Source organism: Genypterus blacodes, unplaced genomic scaffold (genome assembly GCF_046128005.1).
Source record: "Genypterus blacodes isolate CSIRO-AG114 ecotype Tasmania unplaced genomic scaffold, CSIRO-AGI_Gbla_v1 ptg000115l_1, whole genome shotgun sequence".
In the NCBI taxonomy this organism is placed as follows: Eukaryota; Metazoa; Chordata; class Actinopteri; order Ophidiiformes; family Ophidiidae; genus Genypterus; species Genypterus blacodes.
In genome coordinates, this window is record NW_027466919.1 from 266,548 (window position 1) to 278,118 (window position 11,571).

Genomic DNA, 11,571 nt, shown 5'->3' on the forward strand with positions numbered 1-11,571 from the left:
TCTTCACTCTTCTGCATGTCTGATCAGCAGCCACATGAGATGTTTGGGGGCATTTATCATTGCTAAAAAAAGAGAATGAGTCAATATAATGTCAGCTAAAGACATAAAGTAAACAATTATATGTATGCCACAAGTATCTGCATAATGTGCCTGTCCAAATGACTTAAGATGAGACCATATTCAGCAAGTAAATAATGCAGGAAATCCTAAAGGGTTCTTTTCTAGCTTTAAAAAAAAACTTAATCCGTGTCACATTGTGAAAGTAAGAAAGCAATTATATCATTAATTTACCTTTTACCTTTATTTTACAAGAATGGTAAAACAAATAATAAAGCAACTCTGCAGATGGATTCACACATAAAATTTATCTTTTCAAAACTGCCTTTGATTTCAGGTCCATGTTCTGGTTTTTAAGTATAGATTGAATATCTGACAAGGGTTTGTTCACAAGATGCAACATCTTAACTCCCACTGGAATACATTGCAGTTAATAAGAAATGCAGAATTCTAAAGCAAAATCAGCATTTTAAAATTTTGTCTGCAACCAGAGAGACGCTGCTTCTGGATTGGTGAAACATGAATCCGTCACCAAGCAAAAAGTAATGTTTACATTACTTATGTCAAAGCCTGGGTGATGTTGCTGGTAGTTGGAGGTGAGTAAAAGTGGCATGTTTATTATTGTTTCTCATTATCTAAGCTGGTTAACTAGTGATTGTGGTGGAAATTGTGGTGAGAAGCGAATAAATTAAGATAAGATAAGACAAGTAAAAAGTTGTCTTATGTTTAACGTTACTTTTTACTGCAGTCACTGCTGTGTTATTGTTTCCTTCAGCAGTGCCTATGGGTGTTGGTGACTGAGGTGACGTTTTTTACTTTAAAAATGTAACACATCTTAGGAACTTGTCCTTTGTTGAAGATAGAGAAAAGGTAGAGAACAACAAAAGGAACACATTTAGAAGGTCAGGTGGATGTAGGCTGATGGATGCTGTTCTGGTTGCTGCCTTAAAAGCCTTGTAGGGACTTCATATACAGTGTAAATGCTAACATTTGGTGGTAATCATTGGCTCTGAGGCCTCTTGGTGAGGCTTGTTCTCTTTGCATCTTGAGGGTCCAGTTAGTGGTGTCAAAGGTTGTGCAGGTTGCTGCACTTGAACTTTAAACACATCCCACGTCTCTGGAAGTAGTCCTTTGTTGAAGATCAGAGAAGCCAGGTAGGAGAACAACAGGATGGAAGCAAAGGCAGCCAGCATGGAGATGGTCTTAACTGGAGAATACTGGATGTAAACACCATCCTCAAGAGTGCATCCTGGGAAGTGGAGTACAGGTGGCAGCCCTAATGATGGTTCGCCACTCAACAGTCTTAATACAACCCCCACCAGCAAGCCCATAACAACCCCGTAACCATTGGAGATGTTGAAGAAGAGGACGCAGACGAGCTGAGGGAAGATTACGATGTAGGCTATCTCTGCGGAAAGGAACCAGAACAGGGTGATGCTGTGTTTCAAGTTTGTGAGGGATGTACCAACCAAACCTGTTACCACCACAACAACTCGGATCACCCACTGTTTTTCTCTTTCTGATGCCTGAATGAGAGGAGAGACGAAGGGAGGAGAACTGGTCAGTTGGAATGAGCAGAGACTGAAATATTCAACAATCATATCCTTCACTACCCATTTAATTTCTCTGCACTTTTCTTAATTGGTTCTCTGCACTATGTTCACTTCTCTTCAGTCTTTGTTTCAACCACCCATTATCTATTACCACCTATCCACTAGTGGGTCGCTGGAGTCAATCCAAGCTGTCAACGGGCAGGGGCAGGGTACATCCTGCACAGATCGCCAGTCCATCACAGGGCACACATAGACACAAACAACACTCGCTCTCACATTCACACCTAAGGTGAATTTAGAGTCACCAGATTAACCTGAATGTGGGAGGAAGCCGGAGTACCTGGAAAGGTCACACAGCAAGGCCCTTGTCTCGTACCCACAACCTTCTTACTGTGAGGCACAAGCGGTAACTACTGCACCGCTGTGCCACCCACTGTTTCAACCATGACAACATTAAAAAGTGATCAAATTACTGACCACTTTTCCATAGTGTGTGAAATTAGAAATATGCATATTTTTTCACCTGAGGCCTGAGGATGTTATAGATATTAGAAGTGAAGATGGAGGCTACAGACAGCAAAGCAGAGTCAGCCGATGACATAACAGCAGCAGCAACGGCAGCAATACCAATGATGGAGATGTAGGATGGTGTGAGCTGCTGCAAGGTGATGGGCATGATGAGAGCTGCCTCCCCACGTTCAAATGGAGATTGAGAACCATATGAAGTCAGGTTCCAGTCTGAAGAAAAGAAAGATGATGATAAATGGTTACAAAGATTCTTTCACAGGTATTCCTTCATTTTCTTTTACAAAATGGCCTGTGAAGTTAAGCATCCTATAATACACAATAAGGTGTCCTGACTCAAGAAACTAATGGACAATTTGATGGTGAGGAAATTCTGCTTCATTTTGCCAATCCCTTTATTACTTATCTTGTGACACCATGTAGTTATGTCGTGATAACACAATGTTTAAACCTACAGTTGGTTAAAAAAAAGTCAAAACACACACACTTCACCTCATTAAGTTCTGATACTAATCTTTAATTAGAGTGCTCCTTCTTTCTGTGTTGAACCTTTAATCACAGTAAGACAGCATCCAAGAGCCAGTGTCAAACATGACTCCATGCACATCAACCCCACCCAGCACAGCACAATGGTGGAGCCACCATAACTAAAACAAACATTACAATCTGGTGTTATTTTACAGGCTTTAGCATTATTAGCCCACTGGGCTGCTGTGCCTTTGTCCAGGTCAGGTTCAAAATCTCCAAACTTTCCATTGCATCTATTTGTTTTGCTAAAGCTAGGTGGAGTCTTGCATAAGGTCAACAATGCAAACCGAGACTTCTCTTCTTAATCAATGAACATGTCGCTCTGCAATTTGGTTCAGAACTACTTTTGGGTCACAACAAGCGTTCCAGAGATGCAGAAACTTTTGAGATCAGAGACCAGCTGCTTAAACCAGTTTCAATGTGGTTGTTTTAGTCAGCAGTGGAATTGCATAGTTCAGACCTTTCCAAATGAATCACACCAAGGGGGGTAATAACTGACTGAACCAGAGAGAACCACACATGTGAAAACACAAAGTGTCTGTTTCCTAACAAAGAAACAGTTCATTCCATGATGCAGACATACCTGTCGATGCTGCCACCGCCCCAATCAGTATAGAGGGTATCACAAATATTGGGATAATGCAAGCAGCAGCATAGCATGCAGTTTTGGCAGCAGCAGAAGATGAAGCAGACAAGGTCCTCTGGTGGAAGATTTGATATCCCATACTCCCAAGTGCCTTGAAAGTAAAATTGAATGATGATTTTAATGATTCTGCTTAAAGAAATCCAGAGTAACTGTCTTAGCTCCAGTGCTTCACTTCCTGTCTGCTTTCCTCCCTTCCCTGCTGCCATTGTACAGTCCCACTGATACTGACCATTCAAGTGCTAGGATTTGCCAGGTGCTCATGCTTGAGCCAGGAGATGCAGCAGTGTTGATGTCAAGCATCTCAGGTCACATAATGTAACTAACATAACTACATGATTAAAGCTTCATCATACTTTCTCATTGTCTGCTTTCGTGTCCATCTACCTGGTTCATGTCAACACCCAAGTTGTCTACATTAACTAGCTTAAAGTTTAAGTGGAAATGAACAAAAGCCTTTGATCAAAGTTCAGTTCAGAATGTCTGGATTATAGATGGCACAGGTGTTGTTACTTTCTCTTACCAAAAATAAGAAATAATCAATCCACCTTCCAGTCATTTTTGCCTCCAGTTTACCAAACCAGGGAGCATGGAGGGTGTTGTTTAATCCTGTCTGAGTGATGTCCAATGAGGCAGGGTTCATCAGGATGAAGGGCACACAGAGCCACTGCAGGAACACATGAATGACAAACACATCTCTTAAGCTTGAATATAAACAAATGTTTTTTTCGGTTGCATGCACAGGGACAAATAACTGTAACTATTTGAACCTTCATATCAGAACAAAGATCAGATTCCAACCCACTGACATGGGCCAGTTATGTCTGTAGGTTACATGACAAAACCAGAGAAAGAAGTCATTTGTTCTGTAGATGTGTTTGGTCAAACTGGAATGCATCAGAATGTCAGATTCGTTTGGCACCTCATCACTTTGATCCCAAAAAAAAATCCCTTACTTTGATCCTTCCAAAGTCAAATATGTCAAATTATTATTAAAATAATGCTCACTGAAAATGTTTAAAAGAACGAAACTTACCAAGCTAACGAACATGAGGATGAGCTGTATAATGTCTGTGTAGGCCACAGAGTAGAGACCTCCCAGCAGTGTGTAGATAATGACCACAACAGAAGAGATCCAGATGCTGACATTGAGGGGCAACTGCAGAATCACACTTAAGGTTACACCTACCACACACACACACACACACACACACACACACACACACACACACTTAATAGGCCTAATGTACATAAATGCACACCACTTTCAAATGTTAAGCCTGACAGCCAAACATTTAGTAAAATACTCGAAGACATGGGGGAAGCAAGACATTTGTTGTCAAAAATTAATTTAATTTGCTCTTTACTGGATTGAGTTGCTTTTGCAAGTTACTTGGTTGTTACCTCATATTGTCCAAATCTATGCATGAAGGGAGAACTAAAGCTAAGCAGTTGGCCGCCCACCTAGCTAGGTTAACCAGTTGGTTTGGGAGAGAAAGGAATGAGACACACAGAGTCACACAGAGGCCGTCCACCTAGCTAACCCTAACCCCAACACAGAAGCACAGCAACAACAATGATAATAGTATTGTGAATATGACTAATGAAATTAATGCGAAAAGAATGCATGGATTTTGAGATGGACAGGGTTTTCATCTCTACAGGACAGGTTCCACAAGAAGCTGTGAGACAAGATGGCAAAGAAACATGGATGTGCACAGATAGAGATAGAAGGAGAAGAGAGGACCTTAGTGCATCATGGGAAGTCCCCAAGCAGTCAAGGCCTATAGCAGCATAACTAGGGGCTGGTCCATGGCAAGCCTTGACAGTCCCTACTATAACAAATCTTATCTTATCTTAAACAAAGAGAGGGTGTAAATGGGGAGGTATGTCGGAAAAATCCTTACTGTACCTAAACCCATGAGTGTTGCAGGCACCCACGTAATATCCAGTGCAAGTGAACCCAGGGACAGAAGAGCTGTTAATCCTTTTCCATACTTGATGGTGAAAGGATCCATCATGGTCACATATCTTCTGTCTCTCATTGGCTGAGCAAAGAACAAGCCACCTTTGTAAGAAATGAGAATGTAAACATTATATTATACATATCCTTAAGAGAAGAAACAGTAAACAGAACAGCAGATATTGTACTTCATGAAAAACTAGTATTATTTATAAGATATGAAGTTGTGGTCACTACAGGCTACATTGTATTAAACAGGCTCTTGTCCTGCAGGGAGAAGAGCGTACTGCTGGGTGAAGGAGGAGCTTTTAAAACAGGCAGAGCAGGTGTCACACATTGACACTGAAACAGACACAGGTAAATATTATGCTTATTATATTTATAAAATCTCACCAATGATAAATGATGCAGAGTATGCAATTAACGTTGTGACAGCCCAGTTAAGTCCCATCGAGGGCAAGTACACCATCTCACTGGTGCCAACGATCATGCCTCCTCCTACCCATGTAGCTACAAGGTGGATACACAAATACAGAGAATTAGTTCATTAAAGAAAGAGAACCAGAAAGACTTATTCAAGGCAATCAAACAAGTTCATGAATGTTTCCACATTATCAGATTCCAGGAACTTGGCAAGGTTACAGCCAGGTGCTTGTTTTAAAGGTTTCAGTCAATTTCTGTCTGTAAAAACCATGGACCAGAGCTGTGTTATTGTTTTAGCAGCTGCAATAGGTATTGTCACTTTAATTGATTCAAATGACTTCATTAAGTTCATGAATATAATTGTAAAGCCCAATTCCACATAGAATGTCTCCAAGAAGACTTACTGTATAAGCAAAACCTTGAGTGAGGTAATTGAGAGAAAGATTGTTCCTCCTTAAATGGCCTGGGAGCCAAGAGAGAGAGAGAGAGAGAGAGAGAGAGAGAGAGAGAGAGAAAGAAAGAGAGAAAGAGAGAGAGAGAGTTCTCTAGCTTTAAACTTTATAGTTGCCTCTCAAAGTCATTAATTCAAGATACTTAAGATACTAATTAGATAATAATTTGACTTGAAATCCAATGTTGCTGAGAAATGCTAACAGCATGGTGTCTCAAATGAGAATGGAAAATCATCATCAAATTGATACCTAACTGGTAGATGATAGCATTCAATAAGTCCAATAAACTAAAGTAACAGTGAGATGTCACACAAAAAGAAATTAATATGTTGAGAAATTAGACAAGTTTTGAGAATTGCAGTAATATTTTGCATCCAGCCACATCACACTTAAACTACAATCAAGTTCAATTTCAGTTTCAGGTGTAAAGCATTTTGCCTCAAATATGTCAAGACTCTTTCAACCTTTGTGTAATGAATCATAAGGTCACCTGTCATGGTGAAGATCCCCACTACAGGGTGGAGGTTTCGGTTTGCCAGCAGGGTCATATCCATGCTGTTTGCTGCATGCTTCTTTTGTTTTCTTTTGGCCTTGAAGGAAGCCCATATGCCAGTTCCAAGGACCAGCAGATAGAAAACAACTATTGCTATGACTCCTGCAATGTTAACAGCCATGATGTTCACTGAGACCGTATGACTGTCCTCCCCTGCAAGTTGTATTAAATCTGTGAGGCAGGCACCGCCTCTCGCACCGCCTCTCTACACTGTCTCAGGGCCCCTATGTGCTGTTGTTTCACTAGAATTTAGATTCATTGTCATTATTGCTACATTGTAGTTTACATTGTTTTTAGATTCAATTTGGTTAGTGGTCGTTTGTTGCTCTGGATAAAAGCGATTAAATCACCCCTACTTATTTATCATGCTGCTAATCGTTGAGTGACCTTTCACGGTGAATATCCCCACTAAACAGTATATATTTAAATTTCCCAGTAGGTTTCATTGAGATTCAGCCTCTGAAGCCCTGATGCGGATGTATGAGTGTGCTAATGCCTTGCTGCTATGGCTTTCCCATTTCTATGTCCTATGCTTCTTAGAGTGGTGAGAACGGTAAGAAACAAAATGTTTCTTGAGTAAAACATCATCCATTATCTCATGATAGATGGATTTGTTTTTTCCTTCAAGTGAGTTATCCAAATGTTGTTGAGCAAGACATTGCACCTCTAACTGCTTTGGGTGTGAAAGTTGGATCCATGCCTGGAATAAGTGTATGCATGAATAGAAGCAAAATCATCTTTCATGTGATCTTTACTCTGCCTTCTTGTACCTTTCACCTGTGTGTAATTATCCAATTAAATGAGAGGAAGGCATGCTTCAAGAAATGTACTGCTGACTACCATCTGTTCACTTGGTGAACCAGTTTGATTTAAGGGCCTATGCATTCATGTTGTGGCATGTTTATTTCAAGGCTTTCCACTTCAAAGGTAGCCAGGATAACATCATTGGTAAAAATCATTTTGGAAATTTTGAACATACAGTTAATATTTGTTATCCACCAAATTAGACAGAGGACCATAAAACCTCTTAGTGGTGGTGGCAGTAGGGTCTGTCCTGGGAGTTAGCCTGGCTTTTACTATGTATTCTTGAAAACAGACGTAACTGTTTGTTTCTTATTCAAATACATCCAAAACCAGTTCTGATCCAGAGCTTGCACTGTGAGATCCAAAATTATCTTCTGGATTTGAATGATGACCAATTATACAAAAGCTGAAACCCAATCCACCAATCATTTCCAGAGTGTTCATTCATTCTCCATCGTCTCTTGTCCTCTCAGGGTGGCAGGGGTGCTGGAGCCTAGCCCAGTGGTCATTGGACAAGAGGTACAGCCTGGATAAGTCACCAGGCACCAGCAGGGCAACCTCACAGAGACATAGCAGACAGAAAGAAAAGTGACATTTAGAGTTCACGCTTCACCTGAATGTCTTTGGGGGTGGGAGGACTTTGGAGCACCCGGAGGAAACACACCCAAACACAGAGAGAACATGCAAGCTCTACACAGAAAGGACCTGGCTGGGAATCTAACCAGCACCCTCTTGCTTGAATAGTATAAATGTTGCTTTGAATAGTTTAAAGCACAGGTGTCAAACTCAAGGCCGTGGGCCCGTCAGGTCGTTTATGTGGTTTTATGTGGCCCGCAAGAGCAAAATAAACGTCTGTGCCGCTTTTAAGTGTACATTGTCCATAAACTACATTTCCCACAACGCATGTCGATTTTGTGTCCCACGAAGTTACGTTATCCCGCCACTGAAATGCAGCGTTTCCACATCAGCGTCAGATCAGCATTTAACAAAGGTGATTTTCGGAGAATAGATTCTCTGATATTTTAGTAAATGATTCCTTCATGTAATCTCCGCCTGTGAAAGGCTTTCCGTGCCTTACGATCTCTCAAATCGATCTTCTTGATCGATTTGTTCTCCCCAGCTTTCCACAGAAGTATCCAAATCGTTCTTTTACCTTAATTTCCAGCTTGGTACTTTTCAGTAAATGCTGTGTGTTTGTTTTGGAAATATCTTTGAACATCGTGCTTTCTTCTTCTCTTATATGTTATAATTTCTCGCCGTATAGGAAGCACATTATTATTAATTATTATTATTTCTATCCTGTATTGTTGTCGGTGAAAGCAAATTGTAACTGTCCAGGCGACTGTCCACTCTATGTTCCTCCAAGACTTTTTTGGAGTTATCCACGGCTAGTGAGTCAGTTCAGCTCACATTTCCACACAGATGTGGAAATGTATGTACATTTAAAATAATTTCTACATCTTGACAAGTTGTTTTATTTATACCTTATTGTTATTATTTTCTATTTTTGAAATTGGACTTATTTTACTTTCACGAAATTTCAGGTTGTTCATAATGTGTTTTGTAAAAAGATAGTTAAATAGAAGTTAACATTTGCAATATGAACTTCAGTTGTCCATGCACATCCATTTATAGGTTATGTCAGGACCACTTGGCTCAAGTAGAGCTGACATAAAACAGAGAGACCACGCTGATTGTAAAAGTAGTAGTATAGTTTTCTTCTATTTTGTATGTATAGAATAAGTATTTCTACTTTTCACTCTATTGCAGCAATAAAAACAATCCAAAATGACTCACGAATGAATCTTTAGCAGCAGTAGTGATGGGAAGTTTGGCTCTTTTCAGAGAGCCGGCTCTTTCGGCTCCCACACGGCTCCTAAATTTAATATCATCTGTAGCCTCATATTTTAGCCTAACTTGGCTAATATGTATGGTTTGTGTGTTGATAAACCCATTTTGCATTCAGTGTTTTTATGGGAAGCCTTAAAATTGCCTAATTGTGCATTTGTTCTGTTACAAAAGCAGGCATTCTTACTTTTGTTTAAAAGTTTAATCAAACTTTTATTGTAATTTAACACAAAAACAAATGAACAACAACAACTGTGCTTCTGTGGAAAAACTCCACAATAGCCTTTACCTTGTCCAAGTTTTTTTTTTCACCACCTTCAGGGCATCTCTAATCATCAGGTGTAATGTATGCGCCAGACATGGGTGGTGCATGGGTCCACTTCAGAATTTTTTATGGCTTTGGTGATGTTTGCAGCATTATCACTCACACAGCACACCACTTTGTCCTGTACTTGCCACTCATTTGCCACTCTTCATAGCTCCTCTGCCAAGTTTTCTGCAGGGTGTCAGTCCAGCAGGCAAGATGTCATCTTGTAGTTTTCAATAAAGTGGCCAGTCACAGACATGAAAGAGCAGGTGGTTCTGGAGGTCCAGTAGTCAGTTGTCAGGCAAACTGATGGAGCTTTTTTTCACCCTATCTTGCCATAATGCACGTTCTGTGTCATATTTTGAGATCCTTGTTTGGGACAGTGTTTTTCTACTGGGAAGGGTGTAAGTGGGATTTAAGGCTTTAACAAAACTTTAAACTTTAAAACCTTTGTCCTCCACAATGGAAAAGGGCGGGAAAATCAGTGGCAACCATTTAGGCCAACTCCTCATCGCTATGCTGTTTGGCTGGGGTCATCTGCTTTGGTATAAACTGACTTACTTTGCAGTAGGAGTGGTAATACTTGCACTACTAGTCGATGCCGCAGCAGTTGTTGTTGGTTTGGGACCAGACACACTGCACTGTGGGATGGACAGTTCTGATGTGTCTGTGCAGGTTTGTGGTGGAACCTGCTCTAACCTGCACTAACTGTTCTAATTTATAGTGCAGGCGTCACTCATATTTTCGTGTTTTTCTGCCGGACTCGCACACTCCTCCTCACCGCTGTCTGCTGTCTCACTCACTGACTGAGGGGGGACAGGACAGACTCGACCTGACTGGCCCCCTCTTTTTTCTCATAATGGTAGGATCCTATATCCTCACATTCCTCGAGGAACGGTTTTGCCCTTCTTCTTTTTTTTATGAAACGGCAAACGTAAAGGATTTTACACAATTCAGCGCAGCAGAAACTCAAAAGATCGCTGCAGAAACCTATGTTAAAGTATCAGCTAGTTAAGCCACATGGCCGCCACACAGTTCTGCCGTGAGCAGAGCTGAGCCAGTGACAGCTGAGCAGCAAAATGAAAAAAAAGTGGAGAGCCGGCTTGGCTCGATGGGCATCGGCTCTTCTGAGCATGATGACGCCTCACTAAGATGCAGTTCATACTCCAATGCGATAGGCGGAGGCACGCAGCTTTTCTTTAGTGTGAACTCACAAAGGGACAGAGAAGAAGAAGAAGCCTTAAACGCAACCTGGACAAAGTTGGAGGACTATCCCGTGAAACAGGTGCCAGAAAACCTGGACGAGCCTCCAAACAGCCGTTTGTCTGTGGTCACCAGTCGGTCTGTCACGGAGGATGTGCTCCGGGACAGCTTCGCGGTAGATGTCAAGAGTGGAGCGCGAGCGACCCCGCGCTGCGTCACTTTGACACCCACCCGAGATGTGACTACCGCTCGTGCAGTCCAGAGGTCTGTGGCGTCTCCACCTCCACCCGCAGACGGGTCGGGTCGGGTCATCGGTTAGCATCATCTGTCATTTAATTTAGCTCCCTTTCCACGAACACAATTTGGAAACATTCTAGAATAGAAAACCCAGAGCAAATCACTTGAATCATTTTGAGAAAGCTTTTATCCAGGTCTCAGAGTAATGCACAACAAGCTGCCGAACCAACTGCGTGATTTAAATATATCATATTGAAGCACAGTGAGGTCATTTCATGCTTCAGTCTTGTTCAAAAAGTTCAGTCTGCTCGTCTCAGGAAGAAAACGGGATAAAATGAAAATGCAGGTCAGAACTCAGGGCCTCTGACATCATCTTAAGAGAAGAAGAAGAGTACATTACATTACTATTAATTTTACTCTAAAGGCAAGGAATATCTCGTCTCATCCAGATGTAGAGATCTTTGGTCATTTCAGT

The 11,571-nt window shown here is 41.2% G+C and overlaps 1 protein-coding gene and 1 long non-coding RNA gene across 2 annotated transcripts; both read right to left on the bottom strand.

Moving 5' to 3' along the window:
- Positions 1-835: 835 nt before the first annotated feature.
- Positions 836-4,715, bottom strand: LOC143009766 (high-affinity choline transporter 1-like). Its single transcript, XM_076161831.1, has 6 exons — positions 4,711-4,715; positions 4,343-4,448; positions 3,830-3,973; positions 3,247-3,400; positions 2,134-2,348; positions 836-1,583 (listed from the first exon to the last, which is right to left on the bottom strand). Exons 1-6 carry the CDS (start codon positions 4,713-4,715, stop codon positions 1,041-1,043), a joined length of 1,167 nt encoding a protein of 388 aa, XP_076017946.1. The 3' UTR covers positions 836-1,040.
- A 548-nt stretch (positions 4,716-5,263) lies between these two features.
- On the bottom strand, positions 5,264-6,835 carry LOC143009759 (uncharacterized). The gene is made up of 3 exons (XR_012964715.1): positions 6,635-6,835; positions 5,663-5,779; positions 5,264-5,374 (listed from the first exon to the last, which is right to left on the bottom strand). It is a non-coding gene; the product is annotated as an uncharacterized LOC143009759 (long non-coding RNA).
- Positions 6,836-11,571: the final 4,736 nt, after the last annotated feature.